The sequence below is a fragment of the Dunckerocampus dactyliophorus genome, chromosome 12 (genome assembly GCF_027744805.1).
Source record: "Dunckerocampus dactyliophorus isolate RoL2022-P2 chromosome 12, RoL_Ddac_1.1, whole genome shotgun sequence".
In the NCBI taxonomy this organism is placed as follows: Eukaryota; Metazoa; Chordata; class Actinopteri; order Syngnathiformes; family Syngnathidae; genus Dunckerocampus; species Dunckerocampus dactyliophorus.
Window position 1 is genome coordinate 18,084,637 of NC_072830.1, and position 26,072 is coordinate 18,110,708.

At 42.0% G+C, this 26,072-nt stretch overlaps 1 protein-coding gene across 6 annotated transcripts in view; it reads left to right on the plus strand.

Annotated features, from left to right (window-relative positions):
- Positions 1 to 25,585, plus strand: part of fat3a (FAT atypical cadherin 3a) — a 126,711-nt gene extending 101,126 nt beyond the window's left edge. For 2 of the 6 annotated variants that reach the window (XM_054793646.1, XM_054793649.1), the window contains 6 exons: positions 777 to 930; positions 6,193 to 6,905; positions 7,153 to 7,266; positions 12,102 to 12,161; positions 14,983 to 15,012; positions 23,717 to 25,585. In XM_054793646.1, coding sequence (XP_054649621.1) covers positions 777 to 930; positions 6,193 to 6,905; positions 7,153 to 7,266; positions 12,102 to 12,161; positions 14,983 to 15,012; positions 23,717 to 24,339 — 1,694 coding nt within the window. In that variant the 3' untranslated portion in view covers positions 24,340 to 25,585. The remainder of the gene's footprint in view (positions 1 to 776; positions 931 to 6,192; positions 6,906 to 7,152; positions 7,267 to 12,101; positions 12,162 to 14,982; positions 15,013 to 23,716) is intronic. The other 4 variants (XM_054793650.1, XM_054793652.1, XM_054793647.1 and 1 more) reach the window with 3 other exon arrangements.
- Positions 25,586 to 26,072: the final 487 nt, after the last annotated feature.

Sequence of the window (26,072 nt, forward strand, 5' to 3'; positions counted from 1 at the left end):
GAGGTATGGGTCTCAGTCTGCTAGCAAGCGGACACGTGTCCTGAGTGAGGCAATGGACCAATGGAGGAAAACACTGGCTATGATGTCACCAAATGGGAGCATAACCACACAATGCATAGGAACGCCCAACGGAAAGCTGAGTTAAAAGCATTACAACAACAGTAAAATCAAAGTCCAGAAAAATAAATGTGACGTGTGTCAAAAAAGATATATTTCAAATCTAAACTACAAACTACAGTACAGGTTTTCTCCTTCGAAGTAGGGGTCTCACTTTCCCAGCCTTCCCTGCCACATATTCATGGAATCCTTGAAGGATTCTTCCGCAGCCTCGTAGTCATGGCTATCTTGATTTTGCCCCACGTCTTCAGAACGGATCCTCTTGAGGAAAAAAAAATCACACGGGTTGGGTGAGTAGGAAGGCTGCTCCAACATGGCGATGTTCTTCTCGGCCAGGAACTGTGGGATGCTCAGGGCATTGTGAGCTGACGCGTTGTCATGAGTATCTGAGACTGCTTTTGTGTATGCATGCGCTACGGACATGTTCGTGTGTACTTGTGACAGCGGTGAGCGAAAGCCATGAACGCCAATCATTTTCTTCGGGCCGAACAAAAAATGTAAAAAAAATTGTTAAGTCTTTGTGTGTTTACTTTCTTCATGATGTGTGGGTGTGAAACTTTTTCCCTAGTGACAGTGTTCGCTTTGAACATTGGACATCTTCACTGTGCACAAAATGCTCTGAATACTTCATGACTGCTTCCTTAACTGTGTGTCTGCAGGATTCTCGTGCATCTGTAACCGCCTGTACACCGGAGGGCGCTGTGAGATAGAGATAACCGCATGTGTTCCCAATCCGTGCAGGAATGGTGGCGTGTGTAAGGCCATTGGCAATGCTTTCCTATGCAGCTGTAGAAGAGGCTTTAAGGGTCTAACGTGAGTAACTTCTTATTTTTCACATTTTTATTAAATTGAATTATGTTTTAGAAATATAGCGTCTCAGTGCTCTTTCCATATGGAGCAGGTCCAGGACCGCACACACTCTTTGCCTATTGAAGAAAACCACCTGAGCCCCGCATGAGAAAGCACTTTGGCGGCAGAAATGAAAATAACAGAACTAACCTGTCCCGATGGTCAATCCCAGCTAACGTTTTCTGTTCGTGAGCGAACAAGCCAATGCTTGGTGATTGCTTCTTCGCAATGACAGGAAGAGCCTTATCATGGAATCTCTCGTTGAACTTTCAAATCCTTGAACCAGCACAACGTTGAGATAGAGAAGGACAGGAGAGAAATGATCGAGGGAATGGAGCGAAAACAAAAAATGGAAGAGGAAAGCATCATAAGCTGTGTTTACACTTGCACGCATTTTGCCTGTGGTCTTGCAATTTGCCTCGAGGATGACTGTCATTTATTTATTTATTTTTGGCATGCCTGAAAAGCGTGAAGGCTAGTTTGCGTTTCGTTTAAGAATTACGCACGTGCCAGGCAAAATGGTGCGCATTGGCACGAAATGACCACGCCACCACACGACTTATGTACGCCTTGTCAAGTACTGTTTATGTCTAGTGCACGACAACGGTACGTGCGGCGCCCATTGTTGGCACATGGGTATGCATTGTCACCACCATATTCCATATCCGTGAAGCAGTCGTGGCATTATTTTGTACCACTGTCCCGTGTGACGCCACGCAACAGCAGGCAACACCCCTAGCTTCATTAATTCCTCTATTTTTAAGGGACCTACAAGATGTTTAAATCCACAGAAGAAGCTCTCAATGCAGAAAAGAAAGGTAAGGTTATGTTATCTCGCAGTTGCAGAATGAGAATGCGGAAAGACCAGGAAGGAGGCGTAAAATGGAAAAAAGAAGCCATTGATATCATCGGCAGCACAAAGATCCGAGCATCCCTAGTCGCAACCACACCAAATGAATATCAGCAAATGTAGATGTACGATTGTTTTGTGTGCTTGTGTGTGTGTGCTGCATGCGTAAGAAGGGCAGCTGCTGTCCACGTGTCAAGACAGCTTCACTCTTTTTGGCCACGTTTGCTGATATCCTTCTAGCTACGTTTGATGACAACAACACGCTGACAACACTAAAGCGCAGATGTGGCTTGTGGATCGGAAATTCCTGATACCACCTGCGTGAAACATAAATTACGTATCGGAACCCGATCATGGATCAGATCGGCTCCAACCCAACATGGGGTTGGGAGTGTACACCTGCAACATTGGGAGAGACAATGAGGTTGCACCATGCAAGAGTTGATACTGAGAAACAGGGACATGAGCTGTGAGAGCGTGCTTGAACTGTCACCAACCGAACGCTAGCATGCTGTGTACTCCATTAGATGTGTGCGACCGCCGAGTACACACAGCACAAGCACCCCCACTGGGAGAGTGGGAATGAACACTCAGCCAAGGGAAAATACATAAACGTTGCTGTGATATGGCTTCTTTTTTCAAAGCTGTAAATGGGCTTCACCTTGCACAATGATTAATGGAATAGCTTCTTCACACACTGATGCTGCAGCACCAGCATGGGGTTCAGTATCTTTGCCAAGGATACATCGACAGGGCTGCGTGGGGTGCTGCGGATCGAAACCACAGTCTGTCCTTGCGAGTCACTCTACCACCCTAGGCATATCCCCTGTGACAACAGCCTCAGCCGCATCAACGGCATTCTAATCGCACCGAGCCAGGAGAGAATGCAAGGCGTGAATGCAAATCGCCGCTAGCAAGCGTGATGGAGGTGAACACGGTACAGTCATTGGAAAGAACAACATGGCACAAGCATTAGAAGTGGGGAGTGAAGACACCGCTGTCACTGACAGTTGCTAGATAGCCAAAAAAAAAACAAAAAACAACCAACCAGAGCCCAGCCAATGCAAGCGCGCATGCCCTCGTGCTCAGTTCGGCAACTTACCAACCTGTAGCTGATGTCTGTGAAGGTTGCTTTGATTCAGTCCTCGAACATTTCAATACTTTGCTTAGGCGTTCTATATGAACAACTTCGGATTACATTTTTGCTTTTTTCTTTACAGATTCCAATCGTTCTGCATTCTATCAATTGCAAATGACATGTTCTTTGCCGCTTTGTCGTTCAGATTTTTGGCCGCGTACACAGCCGTTCCCCCTCCACTTTTGTTGGTGTCTGAGATTGCGATTACTTTGGGTTCCTTGAATTGACTCAAATGTTGTTTGATGATTTGATCAGAATTTGCGTACATGCTTCTGCTGTTCATGTGGATAATTGACAACTTGTCGATATTAAAGTTATCGTTGTATTGTTCCTCCGTGTAGTAACAGCAGTCGTTTCTGATATGATTAAAAAAAAAAGGTTTGCGTCCGGATCTTGTATATCTTTCTCCAATTCCTGTTGTTTTTGTTCTGGAAAGAAAAAGGTGTCAAATTCTAGATCCTATTGCCCTGCTAACTTTTGTATTTTGAGTGTCATTAAATGTAGATAAATGGGTTCCTAATTCCAGTGCGTCTTGTTGAGTGGTCCCTTGTGACGTGCTGATGATGATGTCAAATGGTAATGAATGTAATCCTTCCCTCTGCATCGTTTTTTTTTTTTGTGTTCCTTTTCCTTGTTGTCTTGGTGATATGATCTTTAGTATTTTTCCAGGTCTGTGATGTCTTTGACAACAAGCACTCTGGCCTCTGGTCCTCCATTTAGCTTGATGTAGATTTTGCAGTTGGCACCCCAAGTGCCTTGGATCTTTCCCTGCTTCCTCAAATCGCATGCTTTCTTGGCCATGTCAGCCTTGTGTTTTATCAGATGCTGATTCATGTAGACGTTTGTTCCTTTCAGCTTCTTTCCACGTTTTTAGTAGTGCGGTTTTGAATTTCCTGTTGGTGAACTCAACGATGATGACGGGTGTGGTGCTGTTTCTGCCATACAGCGGGATTCAAGTATCGATAGTGTGGATGTTTACATCCACCTCCTTTTAATGTAGAAAGTTGGCAGTTTGTTGCTCTGTTGAAGCGACATCCGTTTCATCTGGTTCTTCTTTGTTCCCGACTGCCATTGCATACGAGCTGGGTTTAATCCGCAGCCCCGTCAAGATCACATCGTTCATTTGTGCATTCTGATCCATCTCATCAATTGTGTTGTTCAGTTGCTCAATTTTTTTTCTTTTGCTTCTTTGTCTTCTTTAAGAGCAGCACTCAAGGGAGCATTAGAATCCTGTAATACCTTGATTTCATTGCGCTATGCTCTGTTTTCCTTCCTCAGGTGTTTAACCTCCTCCTGAATCTCAGAGAAGCTTTCAGAAAAACTCTTGTTGAGGCTGTCGTTCCGATGGAGAGTTCCAATCTGTTTTGCGGGCTTTTTAGATCATGCCGTACTCGTGCCGTATTTTTATGCTGTAGTTCTCTCATTGGCACAATCAATAGATTCCTCGAGCCATGAAATACTGAGAGCTCCACTTGGGTCCACGGCTGAGACAGCTTAAGTGGCGCCCCGTCTTCCTGCATCTTGGGTGGCTCCCACACTTTTAGCAGCTCTGTTGGTGTTAGATTTCTTTCCAGGGTGGCCTTTCCAGGGTATCTGGACCTGAGGTTTCCGCGCCGAGATCAGATTTTTTTTTTCTGCAGTGTTGCTTACCAACCGCCTTGAGCTTCGGCGGTTAGCTTGCCTGGCCAACGGCTGTCGGCGCTTATAATTTGTTTATTTCGACGAGTTCGTACCTCTCACCGGTCCGAGTTGAAGTCAGAGATGTCAGCACACTATTCAAGTCTTGTAATTCCGAAGTGTGGTCAGGAAAACACCGAAACCGTTCAAAATAGTTTAAAACTCTTGTCATGAACGTCCGTAAGAACACGCCACCGCCAGCTGGAGTAAATAAGCACCACTTGAACTCTGGAAGTCAAGGCGTGTCATTCCCAATATCGTGCATGTAATGTGTGCATGTGTGTATGCGTATTTGTATTTAAGTGCTCCTGTGCTTCTCCCGGGATGCTACCATCCTGGAACACTTCAAGTACTACAGCGCCACTCCTCCCAAATCCTCTGTCCATCAATAAAACTCGTGCCCGTGTGTGTTGCAGCAAACGTGTTCCATGTGAAGAATGGGAAATAACGTTGGGGGTTCAGACTCAAGTTTTAGCTCGTCAGGCGCTACGGCTGCAACGTCTTATTATTATAATGATTATTATTATGTTATTATCATAGTGCCTGTTGTGAGATCATTTAAACCTGCGATAAAAGCCTGTTGCTCCGGAGAGCCTGTCTGGTGCTTGTCTCACCGAACAATTACTGACACCTAGTGACCAATGTAGAATACTACATTCACAATTTTAATTATCCTGTATTGGCTTCTGTATTTTAGTTCATTTAGTAATTTTTATTCTTGAAAATACTTAATTTAGGTAAAAAAAATACATACAATTTACTTAAATATGCACATTTTCTACTAATTATAAGCCGTATTCAACCACGAAACAGCACGATTTATTAATGAATATATGTTTGAAAAAACGTGATGGAGTGAAGCCACAAAATTTTAGACACAATGTGGCGAGGGAATGTAATCCGTTTTAGACACCCAAAAATAAGAACAAAAAATACATTATAGAGAATAGTTATAGTTTTACATGCAGAAAACAATGTCTAATATATATAAATGACGAATGAAATGAATAAAACCTTTATTGAAGACTTATTGGTGGGAGGGGGGTCAACACCAGCAGCAACTTCTCAACATCTTCCATCATCTGTGATCTCTGTTTTGTTGACACCTTTACCCCTTCCCAACATTAGCTTTCTTGATTTCTTCTTATTGTTGATGCGGACTTCCTGTACATCTTGGCGAGATCAGCCATGCGGATACTATCTTTGTACTTTGTGTTCAGCAAAAACTGAATCATGTGAAAACTAGGTGTTTTTAAAACTTAAGGTTTGGTTATGTATGTATGCATAGGTCCACAAGCTAGATAGAACATAAACTAGCAACCTTGCACTCACTTCAGAGGCGTAAAAATCATGAATTATTCTAAAGACAAAGAGATTGTTTTGTGAGCTGAGAGAGGAATAATCTATTCTCAATGAATTTCATTTTGAGTCTCTTGCTATCTCGTGTTCTCCTTTGGAAAGTACACCCCACGGGAGAAGATAATATGTGCAACCATTGTTAATCATACATTCTTCTCACACCAGCTTCTTCTCGTCTTTCCTGTATCTCTCCATCCTGCAGATGTGAAAAGGATGTGAATGAATGTGACCACAGCAATCCTGAGGGCGAGTGTGAGAACGGCGGTACCTGTGTCAACACTCACGGATCCTTCTACTGTAACTGCACAGCCGGCTTTGTGGGCCAGCGTTGCAGCTTGCGGCCTGTCGTCGTCCCCGACATGCAAGCGGGGCATGCGGTGGTTGGAAAGGAGGAAGTGATTGGCATTGCTGTGGTGCTATTCGTCATGACCACCCTCATCGTCCTTTTCATTGCTTTCCGTAAGAAGGTCTTCCAAAAGAGCTACTCGCGAAACAACTTGTCTCTGGTCCAGGACCCCGCTACAGCAGCCCTGCTCAACAAAGCCAATGGTCTACAGTTTAAGACCCTGCATTCCACAGCAGGAGACCCTATCAACCTTTATTCAGAGACCGGGCTGGGGCCCACTGTGATGGGAGCAGGCGGGATGATGGGCCCTCCGCAGGTCCCCGTGAGGCCTATGGGGTACACACCTTGTTTCCAGGGTGACCCACAGTCCACACTAGAGAAGATGGTGGACGGACGCACGGTGGAGCATACAGAGATGAGCACCTTTCACCCGGAGTCACAGAGGATTCTCTCAGGGACCAACAGGAAAGGGATTGTTGTGTGCAGCGTGGCCCCAAACCTTCCTCCAGTTTCTCCCTGTCGATCAGACTGTGACTCTATACAAAAGAGCCCATGGGACAGTGATGAGGGTAAGTGTATTGGAACTTGCAGCAATATTTCAGCATTGCAAAGCAAGCTTTCCTTTAGATCTTTCTACACAACAAAGTGGGGATAAATCTCATGGAACATGTTGGTGGACTGACACTCAGTATTTGCTGGACACAGTATTCAAAATAGTCATCATTCTAGGATGAGAAGCCAAGACTACTGAACAAAAAGGCTTATTTGTGTTGTCTCAGTAACACGTCCCAACCGGGCCTTGGTCCTATCTTGCAGGTAAGATGATGGATATAGCAGAGGAAGTAACATGTCTCTCAGGGAGCAACAGGGGCAGTAACTCGGAGGTCCAGTCGCTGAGCTCCTTCCAGTCTGACTCTTGTGATGACAATGGTAAATACACCCTCTCTCTTTGTACTGTCCTGCATGTAATAAGATTCCACTTTGAATCTGAAAATATCATAATATTGTATTCCAAAATACTCCTGCTTCTTTGTTCGGTCAGCCTGGGATTTTGCATTGAAATGCAAATGCCAATAATTTCCATAAATATAGGTTTCTTACATGACTACTTACTGGTGGTGAAGTCGGACGAACCCCCATCAGACAGAAAGCAGCGTGTGGTCATACATACGTTTGCATTGTTTTCAATTATTTCATGTATTTGTTCAACACACCGTGCATACTCAGAACTCATCGTTTCAGCGACATGTAGCCCACTTAGAGTGGTGACTCGAATTTAGTTCCTACGTTCCCTGAAGGCAGCGTGATAGGGGAAGGTCCCTCGGCATTTTGGTAAGCTGCCTGTCACGATTCCACACCCCTCTCAGTTGATGACACGCACCCGCATGTGAAATCCGGGCCAAAAGTCTGCAAGTGAAAAGAAACGATTTGAAAGTGGGAAAAAAAAATGAAACTGTAGAAAATAAGAAAAAAACTGAATCTCAAATACAGTGGACCTCGGTTAGCGTCATTAATTAACCTTAACCGAATCAATTTTTCCCATAATAGATAATGTAAATCCAATTCCATTCCAGATTCCATTCCAAAAATGTTTAACACAAAACCCGTTTTTTTACATTTACATTTATAGTTTTACATGCAAAAAACTATTCCAAATGCATATAAATGATGAATGAAAGGGATAAATGAACTTTTAAGGTTACTTTTACCTTAATTGAAGACGTTCTTGAACACGGACACCACCTTCCTGTTTTGACATGAGTTATTTTTTAAATTAAATGGTGTTTCTCTTCCTCAATAACCCAAAATGTAACCAAATAATGTTGCAATTACCAGCAAATTGATAAAGAAGGTGAGAAGCACAATTGAATTCCAGGAATAACTTATGATAAAACCAGGAAAATTGTGTTGAAGGGGAAGGTGTTGATCTCGCTTCCACATCATGTCTTTGGGGACAGTCACATATTCATTGAAGGTAAACGTAACCTTAAATGTTCAGTTGTCCCTTTCGTTTGTTATTTATATGCATTTAGAATTGGTTTATGTATTTAAAACTATAAAAATGTGTTTTGTGTTAACATTTTTGAGAGTCAGCAGCTGATGACATCATAGACAGGCGACATAGCTGACTTCCAATTACGGTTGCCATTTTGTTTGCAAGCTAAGGGTGCTAATAAGGGCTTTTGTGACAACACATTTTAACATTAAGAACACAGTTGATCTCACACACATGAATTATTAACTAATTTTGGCATATTTTTTTTACAGTCATGGAAAAAATGATTAAACCACACTTGTTTCTTCAGTTTCTTGTTCGTTTGAATGCCTGATACAACTAAAGCTAACTTTGTTTGGACAAATATAACAATGACAACAAAAATAGCTCATAAGAGTTGAATGTTTTGGCAGAACAATGCTATAGCTATTCAAGTAAGAACTTCAGTGATTTTGGTTATGATCAAGAAAACCATGGAAGTTGCTAGATATCAGCTCCTAAATTGAACTCCTAATAAAAATAAAACACGCAAACCGGGGTGGACGCTAACTGAGGTTCCACTGTAGCAAAATAATGTATTCAAAAGAATTACCAGAGTAACTCATAATTATGTTTATCCCGAACATTTTTTGTGCACTTATTTTTATTTTGAATATGCTGATGCATTTTTCAAAATGGAACATTTATTGAAACTCACATTAGCACGGGTCTTACTTATGTCTTAAATGGCTTATTTTCTGATTATATCTAATATGTTTGGCAATATGATTGTAAAGGTGACTATAGGGGTGTTATATTATATTGAGAGGGCTCTAATAATGGTAAAAATTGTATTCAGAAAGTCAATTTTTCTATGTTCTTTCTTTCTATGAAAATATTACGAGGAAATTCACTTATTGCGGTCGGGTCTGGAACCAATTAACCACGCTAAACTAGGAATTACTGTATTCCGTAGCAAAAAAGTGTCTGGTATGTTCTGTATCCTAGGTTCCCAAAGTGGGGAACATGTACCCACAGGGGTAGGTCATGGGGGGTACGTGAATAATGTGAAAACCAATTAGCGCCTAGCACTCACAATGACGAGTGCGCCTGAACGCTTCACAGTGCAGAACGCACTGTCAGGTCAGAAAGAAGGAATGAGACAAAGCATGAAGTTCTTCATTGCTCTGTGTGAGTTATATGAACGAGTGAGTACGTTTGATGATTATGTTGTGCATTAATAGTTTTTAATCTTGAAGATTTCATTTATATTGGTGTTCCAATCCCGGCGCTATGAAAACCTGTCAATGTATGTGCGTGTCAGGATGAGAGAGTGTGGAGATTCCCCCTTTATCGCCGGTTGTGTGTATTTCTGTACTTTGGATACTGCTTTATCATGTTTCTTAAACTTTCCCTTTCAATTTCATGAAACAAATATGCAGACTTAAATCATAGTGATTGCAAGTGGACCAAGGTGAAGCTCAAGTTCAGCCCATTCAAACGGAAGGATCCCAACATCCGGCTGAACCACTGCTCTGTATCATTCAATTTGCGCGCCTAACTGCGTCACAACAAGCTCAACTCAATGAATTATTGCAGCCACTAGTTGTCAAAAACAGCCACCGCCCCACTTTAACTTAAAGGGATAGTTTGGATTTTTTGACATGAAGTTGTATGACATCCCCATCAGCAGTGGACTACATCAACAGTGACTAAACCCCCCCATTTGGACCCACGAGTCCAGTTCTGGTCGGATTTCTGTGACAAGGAATGTAGTTCTGCTTAGTTGCTGGGTCATTTCAGTAAAGAGTTTGGCTTCTGAAAACAATATGCGTTCAAAAGAGTAATACATTTGCATCATAAAAATGCTTCCTCAAAAAAATCACACCTCACAAATCGCTCGGCGTTATATTTGTCCCCCGCTGTGCCCCTGCGCACTGTCGCCTTTCCATTCGTGTGTACGTGATGAAGATGCTCGCTGTATCCACAGCTGCCCTGGGGTAGTCTGACGGAAATGTGGCTGCCAATTCACGCCTCCGGCCTCTCCGACCACCACCAAACATCCAAATCAAAAATGTCTCCCTGTACCCCAGCTTCCTCTTACATCCCCAAAACATACATTTTAGGCTAATTGGAGACTTTAGATTATCCATAGGTGTGAATGTGAGAATGAATGGTTGTTTGTATATAAATATATATATGTCCAATTATTGGCTGGCGATCAGTCCAGGGTGTACCCCGCTTCTCTGCCGAAGTCAGCTGGGATAGGCTCCACCTGACCCATTACCGTAATGAGGACAAGCGCTGACTTGTTACTAATCTTTCAAAATGTCACATCCTTAAAAGGTGATACATGCACTGATTGATTTCAGCATAATACATCCACAAATGGCTTACAAAACAGCACTCCTTTAGTATTTTATTAAAATTATAAAGTATATTTGATGACTGAAAATGAGAAACTGAAAAAAAAAATGTTTCAGAAATTCAGATTTATGCATTGGATTTCGCTCTATTCCCCTCCTTTTTCCTCTTGGCATTTTAATGAAAATATTAAGCTGATTGCAACTCGCTCCAAATGTTTTGAAACCAAAATATCTAACACCACCACCGGCTAGCATGTTACCAATAGTGCTTTGAAACAATGATTCTCACATGATGGGTCGGGACCCAAAAGTGGGTCACAAATCCATTCTGGGTGGGTCCTAGACAGCTAGTCAAAAATCACATTAAAATATGCACTAGACAACTGATTTTTTTTTTTATTTTGCAGCAAAATTGAGCAATATTTTAGTCATCTTGTTCCTTAGTATATTCTCATTGCTTAAGAGAAGTACAGTATCTGATTTTGCAGTCTTATTTAGTCCAATTTTGATATTTAATTTTAATATATGCGTTATTTGTATGCAAGCAGTCATCATGTTCCTCCTCATTTTCTTAATAAAATGCCTGCTAGTAATAATAATAATAATAATTTCAAAAATGTCCACATTTTTCACAATTATGAATTAAACTGCATTAAAAAAATTGTTCAAAATTTTCCTTCGGCCCAAATAAAATAACTGCCATTGATGGCTGTCACTGAGTGCCATCTCGTATTGACAGGCATATCCGTAGCGATTGCGACTGGCAATTTGTAGTCATTGTGTGGTTATGATAGGCTATACAGTCAATGATAGCTAACCATAGTAGCAAAACTTTGCCAAATAGCTGGAATTACAACAAACATAACTAATGCATGTGCGTGTGTTATAATCCTACGTACTCAAAGAATGAAGAGGCGGGATATAATGCTATTCATACATTCGAATGTTGGCGCCCTCTCGGCAGCTGGAGGACCTTGCTGCACACACTCCCTTTCAGTAATACATAACGTTCCACGCAGGCTGCATTTTTTAAAAATATATCATAAATATGGTTATTTGCAGTAAATATGGTTATTTGCAGTATTTCCTAAAAATAGAATTTGAGGCTACAGTATATTGCTCCCCCCTACTTGGCACACAAATCATTCACATAAAGCATGTTGCTTTATTTGATGTCTTTTTGATGAGTTTTCTTTTTGTTCTTTTCGTTGTTTTGTTCATTGCACGCTTGTGTGGCAAGGATGCTCATTTCCCATGATGTGTGAGCGAAATATCCAAGTCTGAGAGAAGTCTTGATCACTTTAAAGGCTGAAAAGGAAGCATTCTGTGCAGGAAGGGATGATAAAGAATGGGATTGGGAGGGGATCCTCAGCCATCATCATGAATAACTATTTCAAAACATATCTCCTTTTTCCTTCCAAAAGCCTCCATCGTGACCGTCATTCGGCTGGTCAATGACGCAGTCGACACAATCGAAAGTGAAGGTAGCATGTCTCATCCACTTTGTGTCTCATCTCTGACTGTTCTGCTCTTATTTTGACAGCTCAGTGTTTTCAGTTTGTGAAACCCACTGACAAAACAAATACAGTGCAACCTTGGTTTTCGTCAATAATCCGTTCCAAAAGGTCAGACGAAAACAACAATTTTTTTCCATGTAAATCAAATGACTCCATTCCAGACGCTCAAAAATATGAACAAAAAACACATTTTATAGAGAATAATTACAGTTTTACATGCAGAAATCAATGTGAAATACATACGAATGATGAATGAAATAGATAAATGAACATTAACATCACTTTTACCTTTTTTACTGAAGACGAGCAAACGCAGAGATGGGTGGAGGAACAGCCCCGCGGACACGGTTTCGCTCTAGTCCGTTACAAACGTAACTTTTAAAAAGTAAACAGTTAGAGCTGCTCACTTTAACTTCAGCAGCAATCATCATTACACACACTGGCCTGCCTCACTATCTGTTATGTGTCTCCCGTAAACCGTTCCTCCTGCAACTTGTGTTAACCAGGAACTTTAACATTACAATCCTACTGGAACATACGCTACCTTTCTACTTTCGTACGACTTCTTTCTTGATTTCAATACTGTTTCTCACCTTCTCTCTCAAATTTCTGGCACTTGCAACTTTCTGTGGTGTCATGGTGGGTTATTTTACAGCTGTACTCACCCCGTCAGCGCAGGGCACACAGTGCCTTTTAGGAGGAAAAAAGGCGACAGATACAGAGTTGTCCATCGTTCTGTGCGTGTTTGATGAACAAATAAACCACCCACACACAGATAATAAAGATGATTCCCTGGCCGGGATCTATCTGTAGTACCCTAACTCTAAAAGAACCACCATCCGTTCTTCACAGAGACTGAGTCATCAATGCGTGGTTGCTAACTGACTGTTTGGTCATATGATAACCTAGACAGTGTACGAAAACTGAGACATGCAGTATTTTTGGAAATAGTTTTCATCGAAAACCGAATCGACGAAAACCAAGGTTCCTCTGTAAAAGCTAATGGCTCCCACTCAAAAAATAAAAAGAATCACATCACTGTTTCCACGTCTCCCACAATGCATATGCCTTGTGGGAAGTAGCAGCTAATTTCTTTAGCCACTAAATTTAAGACTAATAGAGATCATTATTTGTATTTATTTATCACTGAATATATTTGAGGTGGCAATAGGTCAGTCAGGTCAGTCGGGACTAAAGAGTCCCTGTTCAAAAGCCCAACAGGCAAAAATGAATCTGAACTAGTTGTTGCGCAGATGCTAGTCCGCTGCTTAACTCCTGTCAAGGTGCTCTTGAGCAAGGCGCCGAACTCCTCCAACCCCCAGAGGCCCAGGCGCCATTTGTGCACCCATCTGTCCTTGCATGCCTGCACGTGTGTGGTTTGGTTCTGTGTGGTGTTCTGCACTCAAAATGATTCAAACCCCATTGTAAAGTCCATTTGATCCCCGCTAATTTGGTGTTAATTTTGTTAAGTTTACCCTCTTACAAAGACGTGAACAGTCCCATCATTTTTTGGGGTAGCTTTATTTTAAAAGTGGAGAGGATCAAGATTTAAAAAACTGAATACAGGTTATGAATTAATTTGTATTGGATTGAGTGAAATGAGTGTTTGATAATGAGATACTGTACCAACCAGAAAGACGTATGACCCCCACAGTCCGGCTATCTGCCCACGAAGCACACAAAATAGTCCTGTTCTTCAGAAGAAGCTTGGTGAGAAAGAGGACCACCGTTGGCGAGATCATTTAAAAACAGATCAAATGCAAGATCAGTCGCACTCACTCCGGAACTCCATGCAAGATTTTACCTGGTCGGATATGGATTAGGAAAGGTAAACGACCAGCCCAGAATTACATGTGCAGAGCTGGTTCATGGACCTTGTATGCATGTTGTAATCAAACAATACCATTACCACTACCAAATTCCATAGAAGAACGTCGAAGGAGCTAAAACTTCTTGCTGGCAAGCAACAGCCTTGAAACATTTAGGATTTGGAAAGTATCTGCAAAGAGGAGCGAACCAAAATCTCTCCTGAGACGCGTACAATCCTGGTGATTAACTAGAGAAGTCTGACCTCTCTGCTTGCCAACAAGGGTTCCTCCACCAAGCATTAAAGTCGCCTTTTGCTTGGGCAGGCAATACTTATTTCAACTCAATCAAATTGTTTTTTTACATTCCATCTCTCTCTGTTAAAATAAACATGAAAAAAATGGACTGCTCATGTTTTTGTAAGAGAGTAAACATACCAAATCAGCAGCAAATAGTTATTACCCTGGCTGTACAACTCCAGTGTCTCTTAGCAGAGCTCAGACCTTCACCGAGGAGAAACTATTTGCAAAAGTGCGAAAATAAATGATGGATCATCATTTATTTGTGTTTCTCCATCTGTTATCAGCCTACTTTTTGTGTTATTAGAAGGTTTTTTAAAAAACACTCTGGTCACATAATGACTCTGGGGGTAGAACGTTTCATTCCAAGTCATAGTAATGTACTTATGTGGATCTACACCTATCTGGATCCAAAGTTATGTGTAAATTTGTTCCGTTTTCGTGGGAATCCTTCCAAGTACATTGTGTTTTGGTTTTATTAGTTTGTTAAAATGAATGGTGTGAATAAGATAATTAAAACAACAAAAGTCATTGTGATTTAAGACTTTTGCTGTGCTCTACGGTTATGGGTTCCGTTCCATACAAATGCTTAACACCGCTAATGTTTTTTGGGGGGGTTTGTGTGTTTTTTTTAACACCGCTAATGTTTTTAACGCCTCTAATGTTGTTCTTCCCTCTGACAGTCATGGACCAAAGTCATAACTACAATAGAGGTGACAACATCTATCTGTCTGCCTATCTTTCTTTCTGTCTGTCTATCTGTCCACAGCGTGTCTTTGGATCCTTAAAGAGTCTTAAGTTAGATCTTAAATACAATTAAAATTGACACGCAACCATCTAGTCCTCCAGAAACAAAAAGCACAAATTTGAATTCATTTTGGATTTTCTCATTTATATAGGGTCAAAATTATATATACCGGCTCCAATATATGCAGTACATCTGTTTTTTTTTAACACGACAAGGCCTATTAACTGATCATGATTACAGCTGAAAAAGAAATTCATGGAGCAGGTCTACAACCAAGCTCCTTATACATCAAAGAGAACCAACTGAACCCCACACAAGCAAGCACTTGGCGACGGAGGCAAGGAAAAACTCCCTCCAGGGAAGAAACCTTGAACAGAACCCAGGCTCTGTCGGGTTGAGATAGAGGGACAGAGGGAAGACGGAGAGAGTAAATGAGATAGAGGGGTTTTGTGACTACTATGCTTTAAAGCATATTCACCAAATTAACTCAACTTAACCAATTCTGCCAAGAAGAGTGGTCAAATATCCAGCCAATGTTTGAGGTGAAACTTTCACCAAATATGAATGTGGGTGTTTGCGGTATATTTATATTAAAAGGAAAACTTCACTTTTCGGGGGGAATTTTGCCCATCATCAACAATCCTTACGTGAGACATGAACACACATTTATTTCTCTTTTCGGTGCATTCTAAAGATATAAAAACAGAGAGTACAGCTCACTACTGAATGGAATGGGACACACCTATGCTGCCTACAAAGACCGCTATTAAAACACCTCCAAAATCCTCCAATAGGGTTTTATGGTTTTATATCCATGCTGCGACCATGTAGTAACAGGTACATTCATGAGAACATGTAATACTTACAGTATTTTGCGTATTTTGGCCATTTTTAAGCATTACCGGAAGTTCTCTGTCGGTGCATGGGTTTCACATAATATGGAAATTTCACATCGTATAAAAACAAACGGCTAAACCTAGCCTTAACTTTTCCAAGCACAGAAATAAAAACACAGCAGCAGTGGTGTCAGCTCAAATATGTAGCGCTAGCCTTTTCGTACTGGTCTGAGGCGTTGTGAGCACGATGCTGACGCACTGCAGGCTAGTCTGTGGTGAAGCTAGCAGCTAGCGGCTAGTAGCTAGCCGATGTGTTCTGGCTAAGTGTAAATGCGCCAGAAATGTAGTTCGATTGGCGTAACAATGTTAATAATAATAACAATGTCGCTGTAGCTTGGTTATATGTCACATATATGCCACATTATATGTAAATGGAGCATTGGTGACGCTTTTTGGAGACTTTTTCATTTTCATGTCTCACATAGGGATTGTGGATGACGGGCAAAATTCCCCACAAAAAGTGCAGTTTTCCTTTAGGCTTGTATGTATAATTTTGACCATGTCTAAATTATTATTTTTATTGTGTGTACTTTTTTTTTTAATAACTGAAAATGTATGTCATAGTGGACCCAAAATCGCATTCATGTACAGTATGTGTTTATTATTACGTAACTATTATTTTAATGTGGTTTTTCAACTATTTAGCTATGAAAACACAACTGTGTCACCCGCTGACAAGGAAAACAATAATTTCACACTAATTTATATAGTAAGCATTAATTATTAATAAACGCTGCTACCTGCCAGCCACAATCACTAAAAAAAAAACAAAAAAACAAAATAAACACTCCTAGTGCTCACGTTAGTGAAGGAGAGGTCTTGAAAGTAGTCATAAATTTGTACGTCTTAAATTTTCCTTAATTAAACCTGAAGATACCCTTTCTATCGATCTATCTATCTATCTATCTATCTATCTATCTATCTATCTATCTATCTGTCTGATCGTAACTTGTATCCGTATGTCTGTTTCTCTGTTGTCTATCTGCAAAGAGTAGACTTCATATCACTTCAACTTCAACTATAGATGTGTAATGCAGTCTTACAATGACTTTATTGTTATTGGCGGTCATATTTTATATGGTGTAAATCTCAAGATCAAATGGCGTATTTTCCGAAGCAGCAATTCATCTGACCTTTTCCATTGCACGAGCATCCAGTTCACATTTTCCATTTGATAAAAGTGTGAAACTCTTGCTTCATAATGATTGCACCAGACGGGCATACGCTAAGTACAGAAGGTTACGGTGACCGAGCCCTGCGGCTTTGCTCAGCCATGTGCAGTGGAACCTTCTTCCTCCTGAAACCAACCAACGAGCCTCACCGCTCAGAGCAACAAGGTTCTCCCGAGAATAACATAATATTCATCTGCGGCCTATTTAAAATGTAGGTTTTGATATGAGTCTACTCCTTGTGTCTTTATATACAAAGATGTACTTTTGTCATTGATACGTTCATGCTTTTCCTTTGAGCTGTGGATGTGTGCGTCCTGCTTTCTCCCACTCCCACAGCATGTTTTCGTGGCAGCACAGGACAATCGCTCATTTGTCTCCCGATTTGCCTTCCTCTCTTGCCTGCCACCTTACCAAGGAGTAACGGCATTAAAATAACGGCGTGACTAACACTGTTACTGTTACTGACACTGAAATGTGGCACGTTCTTATGCACTGATATCTATATCAGCAATCTGGAAGTTGCTTCAGTCGCCATTGTTCACTGCTGCTACACAATAGCTTGTCAATGAGAGTTGTGGTTGTTCATGCTCAGGAAAGCACTGCTCCCTACTGTATTGGTAGAGAACTGCAGGTCATGAGCTCTCGATCTATGGCCACTGCAAGGTTAAATGCAAATTTGCAAATTCTCTAAACACAATAATTATTTTCTCTGGCAATTAATTACATTTTTGAAGTTACTGTTTTGGGAAAGTAACTAGCAACTTTAATTACTTTTCAAAAATATGTTTGCCCAGCACTGAACGAGTTATACGTCCATCTCGGTGATTGTCCTCTGCAAGTTTGAAGATTTAATGCATGATATTGTTTTTGTCGTTCTGATTCTTTTTTGTGTTTCTTAAAAAAAAAAAAAAAAAGTCCAGTTACAGTTGCAGTCAGAGTGATTCAACCCCATTGTAAATTACATTTATTCGTCTGTAAAATGGTGTGCAATCAACCTACAAGGGCCGCACGGTGGATGAGTGGTTAACATGTTGGCCACACAGTCAGGAGACCTGGGTTAGAATCTCCGCTTGGACTGTGTGGAGTTTGCATGTTCTCCGCGTGCGTGCGTGGGTTTTCTCCGGGTACTCCGGTTTCCTCCCACATTCCAAAAACATGCATGTTAGGTTAATTGGCGACTCTAAATTGCCCATAGGTATGAATGTGAGTGTGAATGGTTGTTTGTCTATATGTGCCCTGCGATTGGCTGGCGCCCAGTCCAGGGTGTACCCCGCCTCTCGCCCTAAAGTCAGCTGGGATAGGCTCCAGCATACCCCCGCGACTCTAATGAGGAGAAGCGGCATAGAAAATGGATGGATGGATGAACCAACAAAACAAGAACAATGTAAATAGTTCAGCACAAGTAATGTTATGAGCAGTCACTATTTATTGTTTGTCCGTTTTGCAAATAAATGAAATTTACAGTAGGGGTTGAGTCATTTTCAGTGCTTTCCATTCCTGCTTGAGTCACGTCACGCAGTACTAATAATTAACATCAAGAATACGACAGTTATTGAGATTGACATAAATGTAAAACAATATAGTAAGACCAACAAAAGTTAAAGAGGAATGCTGCCAGGATGTCCAAAAAGTGTAGAAGTCAACGAAAGAGGTGCTCTTTGGAATAGGGACAGGAAACCGACAAAAACAGCAAAAAACTCTCTTACTCTGTTAAAATGCTTTTATTGTTAATGGTTGTTTTAGGCCCTGTCCACAACGCTTCTGAGATTATTTTTTGGGGGCATATTGGGGGAACAAAAAATTGTGTGTCCACACTGTGCCGGATTAGTAAATAGTTGCATCCAGACAGGAATGGATCACTGAGTGAAAACGATGTAATACACAAGGCACACCTATGTGTGGCGCTGTGAACAGCCACGCAGACGCAACCACGTGACACACCAAACCATAGAAGAAGAAAGAACGCGCGCGCATAAGTGGAATTACTTCTGCAAGTCACTTTGGAGAATAAGACAACAAAATATCAGGAGAATGTCGACTGGGGTGAGTCGTGCTAGTCGAAATATTCCGATATTATGTTGCCTTGTCGTCAAAGCTCACTTCTGTTCACGTGATGGCGACGGGTCGGTGACGTCATCGTTTCTGTAAAACAGCAGTTCGGCTGTCTACACGAAAACGACAAGCTGGTGTTTTCAGATTTTCCCACTCTGGAAGCCATTTTCAAACTATAGGGTTCCAGAACGCCATTTCCGTGTGGATGAGAGGCTGAAATGATCAAATACTTTGCCGTTTTGACCTGAAAACATTTCCGTGTGGATATCCCCTTAATGGACCTTAATCAGCCCCAGCACGTTTCAGCCCTCCGACCTTCCTCAAGAGGACTAATAAAGTCAATCCAGTAGACAACAAAGTAAGACCACTTGGGTGCCTCAGCTCATACAAAAGTCAACTTTAATTTAACGTTCCAAGACCACCTGGTAATGGCAAATCGCCGTTTATTGATACGGCCATTAAAATATCTGTTGTTAGATGGCCTATTTTCAGAGAAAAAAATTAAAAATTACCAAAGTATTTCTCATGAGAATGGATTTAAATGTAAAATGTTCATGAAAAAATGCAAGCACAATGTAATCTAAATATGATTGCGTGTGTACGTGAGACAGGAGAGGAGTGTGTTTTCGCCCAGTCATGACCGTGATTCATACATGCTATAAAGCACGGGTCGCCAACCTGTCGATCGCGATCGACCGCTCCATCTTTGGGACTTTGTTGGTCGATTCCGAAAATATTAGGAAAAATGTATGCATTATCACTAGGGTCGGGCATCGAAACTCGAGCATCGATGGGAACCGGGACTCACATTCCGATTCTCCCGGGATCGTATATTTATTTCAATTCCTAGATTTGATGGGCAGTTCACCAACCGGAAGAAATAGCCACGAACACCAACGAAAAAGCTGGCGTGCACCAGCGAAGACGAAGTGGCTAAAAAGTTTAGCTTAACTTCATAAAAAAGACCGGTTGGCTCAGTGCAACATGCGCAACACAATGATATCATGCAAAGGACGGTGCACGATCAACATGACTAATGTTCACACATTCAATAACAGTGTACCTCGTCTTTGGTGCACTACGTTGGACTTCCTCTAAGCAGTCAGAATCGGGGAAGTCAAACAATAAATGATGTCTGTCTCGTGCCAATGTAGCCGAGGGTTTTAGGATGCTAGCTGATGTGGAAGTTGGTGTAAATAAAGGACGGGATCTCAGCTACGGCTACGGCTACGGCTAGGCAAGTTTACTATGTCTTTGTTAACAACAGTCAAGGGACCTTCTCAACATACACAACACACTTCCGGCCCTCAAAATAAGAGCGCTTTCGGCTATATCCTGTTTACCTGTGTTCACAAAATGAAGTTTACATTAAAAAATAGCTAACGCCAACATTGAGGCAGCAAACAAAAGTATACTACTTTTCAAAAGTAAACATCTTTTGTGAAAGTGTACTCCAGTATAAAGAAACGTTATAACATTTATATTCAAGTTTAATGGTTTGATATTTGCAAGTAAAGTTGGTAAAAAAGTTCATATCGTGATACAATTCATGGAGAAGCTGTGGCATTCCTTCCAGAAAGAACTCTGGTTAACGCCTTCATTTAAACCATGTAAACTTTTAGGACCCTGCCTCTAAAAAGCATCGGAATTGAGAATCGTTAGTAACTGGAATCGAAACAAGGAATCGGAACCAGAATCATTCAAATTCAAACAATTCCCAACCCTAATCATCACATCGGTGCCTTTCCTTCCCGGAGAGTGACCAACGGGCACGCATTTTGACCCCTGAACACGCTCGTACACCTTGCCGCTCTGCAGGCACCAATGCCACCATTCCCAGCCCTAAGCCCAGTCTCCAAAACCCGTAGGTGCCAGCGCACGCCACACACTCACTCCGCATGCAACAAGCATCGCGTGACGTGCACCTTCAAACAAATCCTTGAGTTATTCGGGCTTATTATTATTAGGGCTGTTGTAACGCATCGACCAGCCACAGCCACAACAAAACTCCTCCTCAACCACCATCGCTTGCCCGCGACAGGAAATGATCAAGCCAAATAGATTTATGGTTTGCGGCCTAGAGGCCATTCGCGGCCCGTGGCTCATTTGTCATTGGCAGAAACTATTTAAACCAAAAAAAACCCAAGAATAAAAGGTTTAAATAAAACAAAAAAACAAAGCAAAAGGCACAATGACAAAAAGCGGAAATGTTGACTCCAAAAACCAATAATCAGAAATAACACAAATCTTTGTCTTTAAATATCACTTTTTCAAAATCTTTCTACAAAATTAAATATATACATATAAATATCCAAATATCACATCATGCCGAGGTTCATGACTCAGGCTATATAAACAATATTACTGTAGTATTATTGAGGTCCACTGGTTTAGGATGTTGGAAACTTGACGTCAAAGCCAGAATCTTATGCTGCAGTTGCTTATTTTGTAAGTTGACCGCCTTACATAGACATGAAAAGTTCATCACTTTTATGGTACGCTTATTTTAAAAGAGACAGACAGAATGTCAACACACAGTCCATAAAAAATAAAGGTGGTAAACAAATGTGTATTTGATTGAGTGAAATACTGTATATGAAGTATTTGATTGTTGAACAAAACATGACTTAGTGCAGAGGTCGAACGTTTCTTGGAGCTAATCAACAGGGTTGCACACATCCCAGGAGGAATTTTGACCCACCCAACTTTGCAGCTACAGTTCAAAGCCTGAAGGTTACGAGGTTCAGCATCCTTCACAGGTTCTCTATTGAAGCTCTGGAGACTGACTAGGCCACGGTAGGATTTGTATGTGCTTGTTTTTGAGGCGCTCCTTTGTTGCTTTGGGTCATTGTCATGCTGGAAGACCCACCCACGACCCATCTTAAGTGTTCTGGCCGAAGTCAGTTGGTTCCAAGATTTGACAGTACAAGGCTCCGTTAATCTTCCCCTCAATATGGTGAAGTCTCGCTGTACCCTGAGCAGGGAAACAGTCCCATAAGCCGAACGTTTCCACCCCGATGTTTGACAGTAAGAATGCTGTTGTTTGGGAGCATAGTCAGCATTTCTCTGCTTTCAAACACGTTAAGTCGAGCTGATGCCAAAGAACTCAATTTTGGTCTCATGACCACATCACATTCTACCAAACCTTGGCCAAATACTTTAAGTGTTCATTGTCAAATTTAGACGGGTCTGTACATGTTTCCTCTTGAGCAAGAGGCAGGCACTGCAAGATCTCAATCCATTACAAAAACAAGTGAGTTACTAAGGGTTTTCCTGGTGACTGTGCTCCCAAAGTCTCTTGAGACCATTTACCAGCTCGCCCCTTGGAACTCTTAGCTGATCCCTCACCTTTCTCACAATCATCAGGGTACCCCATGAGGTCAAATCTTGCATGAGTCCAATTCTCTCCTGTCAGGGTCTTCATTTTTCAAATTAACGCCTGAAGGGAGAAACGTGAGGGTGATCCTGGAAGACCCAGGGGTCACTCGGACTCATGTGGCTGTTCATTTCAGAGTCACCATCTTAGATTTACTCAACAGTGTGATTGATAGAGTGAAAATATGATCTCAAGCCAACAGACCCTCTTGAGAAAGAAAGACCCTCTTTCTCGGCATAGCGGTATTCCGGTATGCACAAGAAGGTCTGACATCCTCACATTCGAGCCAACATATATCGTTGTTGTCATGCTGAGTTCGCATGGTAACACGTCCTGGCATGGGTTGTGTCTGGACCTCATCCTTGGGATCTGGCAATGAAAAATGATCTTCCTGGCTTCTGTGCCTGGCCTTGTGAGATCTTTGACTTCTATGACCTGTCGGTTAACTATTTCAGGACAGGACTCATTTGTGTTCTCTATGTGCACATAATCGGTCTGTGGGGGTTAGGGCATCAAATACTTACATCACTCAGTGAAATACAAATTTATTTGAAAACTAACTTTTTAAATGTTTTCTCTGGATTTTTTAATTGACATTCTGTCTCTCTGTTGACGTAACGGGGATTACTAGTTACTAGACAGACCACTAACTACAATCGCGGTGCGAACACAAAACGACAGCGCAACGTATAACAGGTATGTAAACACACATAAACAACTTTGTTGTCTCTAAACATGTAACTTTAGCAACTGCCGCAAAGCATGCTGGGAAGCACTCCCAGAATGCTGTGCCTATGGGTATTTTACTACTGCAGTTTTACGACTCTATTTTCATATTATACTGTAACCCTGCATCCAATAGTGAACAACTCTGTTCGTATACGACCAACTATTTCATGTTCTCTCCTAACTAATATTGCATTTCTGAACATGGCTTTGGTGTGCTGCAATTTCCCGTGAGTCATAGCATGCTGTGATCCAGACCTTCCTTGTGTGCATGCCACTGCTGTTAAGGTGCAGGTCCTTTTCGTGCGATTGAATGTCACCACCTTTGTGCATTGTTGCTGTCACTGCCTGTGTGTAACACGTCTGGTGCACACAATTTTGTGCCTATTCCATGTTGAACGCTCACATTCCAGATTGGGACTAACCTCCTCCTTTTCTACCGTCCAGCATACCACTGGGACACATCAGACTGGATGCCGAGCACCAGGTTGTCAGACATTGAGGAGGTCCCGAGCCACAAATCACGTAGCAGAGGCAACGTAGCAGCACCGCTCGGAGGAAGTACCCGGGAATTAGAGTCAGACTACTATCTGGGGGGCTACGACGTTGACAGTGACTACCCTCCTCCCCACGAAGAAGAGTTTTTCAGCCAAGACCAGCTGCCTCCTCCATTACCCGGTGGAGAAGACTATGCAGAGCCCGATGCACTGCTAACTGCCAACCTCCCGGTTTCTAAGGAGAGCACCTTGAGTTCTGTCAGCACTGGACCTCAGCATGGCAGGCCTCATTTCCACCCTAGTCAATACCTCCCTCCCCACCATCTTCCCATGGCGGAGGCAGTGCTCGGGGACTTTAGTACTTCGCCGTGTGGGGTTACCTCAAAAAATGTAGACAGTGACGACTCTGTGTCTCTGAACATGTGCCTGTCAATCAGAGCATCATCAGCGTCGGACGCATCGGGCCCCAGTGGGCTGGATTATTCTGAACACGGCGGCAAGCTGGACAGTATGGACGAGCTGCATCAAGGCGTCACCATCATCACGGATCTGCAGCAACAAACAGAAGTGTGATTGATTGTCAAGCAAAGTCTCGCGGACAAGAAGGACATCATTCATTAATGCAGCAGTTCCATTCAATGAAAAATTAAGTATGAAAAAGTGTTATTTATGAAAAGTTGGTGTTTTTACACGCCAAATAAATAATGTCCCCAACAGTCCTTTTCTTGACATGCAGGAAAGCAAGAAGTACCCTTTCTGTTTCATGCAGGAAGTCATATTTCATGTCAGAAGAACTGGTTAGAGAATGTGAAAAAGAAAGATGGATCCGCAAGTGGATCAGGTTTAGACGTGTCATGGAGAAATAGTAAACACAGAAAGGACTACCGTGCAAGTGACAAGGTGGTTTGTTTTCCTGCTGACTCGCAGACGCCAAAGGAGTACTTCTTTCTTGAAACGCAGCATTTTCCCGACAAATTTTAAGTGCTTGTACAAATCTTGTTTAACTCGTAACCCAAAATCGGGTATGAAGAAACTTCTGGCAACGTTTGTGAAAGTATATCGTGTGGAATGTAACCCCTTAAACCTTGACAAGTATTGTATGAAAGCTAAGGGCTGCTGTTGTTGCTGATATATTGTATCGTCTGTTAAGTCCCATTCTTCGGGTCACACCCCCCCGATTATAAAAGACAGTATGATGCTGTATGAACCTACCAATAGAGTCACTTCTCTTGGTTATGTTGACTAGGCTCCATGAAAATGATGACTTTTTTACGTCCACCTACACTCCTGATCCAAATTTTAAGACCAGTTGAAAAATTGCAAGAATTTATGTTTTGCACTGTTGGATCTTAAGGAGGTCCGAAGCAGAGCTTCAAAATGGGAGTGAGACAAAAAGCATTTTTGAGTAAGCAATTTATTGCAAACAAGCATGAAAGTGAAATGGGCTGTTCATCAGCTGATCAACCGTTTAAGACCGTGGCTCAAAAAAAAACAGAAAACTCTCCTAAAATAGAACTAAAATGTTCAAAAAAGGGGGTAATGAGTAGCTGTTCCACTCTTGTTCTTGTGTGGGCATGCTTGATGCCAGTGTTTCCAGGACTGGTGGGAATGTTGCTCCAGGTGGTGAAGATGGCGTCACGGAGGGCATCCACTGTCTGGAACTGATGTTCATCTTTGTAAACTTCCCTCGCCATCCATCCCCAAATGCTCTCAATTGGGTTTAGATCAGGGGAACGTGCAGCATGATCCAAAAGAGTGAGCTTATTCCCCTGGAAGAAGTCCTTTGTGAGGTGGGCATTGTGAAAAAGCCAGTCATTACCACACCGACGAGGGTCTTCAGTCATAAGCGATGCCCCCTGCTACATCTCCACATCGCCAGCTGCCGTTTGACGCCCCTGCACAACCCGAAGCTCCATTGTTCCATTGCAGGAATCATGATGGTACCCCCTCCACTGTGCCGTGTGGAAAACATCTCAAGTGGAACCTTCTTTTCATGCCAGTAATGTTGGAAGCCATCAGGAACGTCAAGTCTCATCAGAGAATACAACTTTCTTCCACCTTTCAACGTCCCATGTTTGGTGCTCTTGTGCAAATTGCAAACAGGGAATTTCATGGCGTTGAAGGAGATGAAGATGTTTTTTCTTCTTAAAACCCTTCTCTCGCAGATGCCTTATGATGGTTATTGGACTGCACTCGGCACCAGTAACAACCTCTATTTGAGCCGAAGATCCTCCCGTGTCTTGACAGACAGCCAATCGGATCCTCCAGTTCAGGGCCGGTGACATTTTTTTGGGTCTGCCACTTGA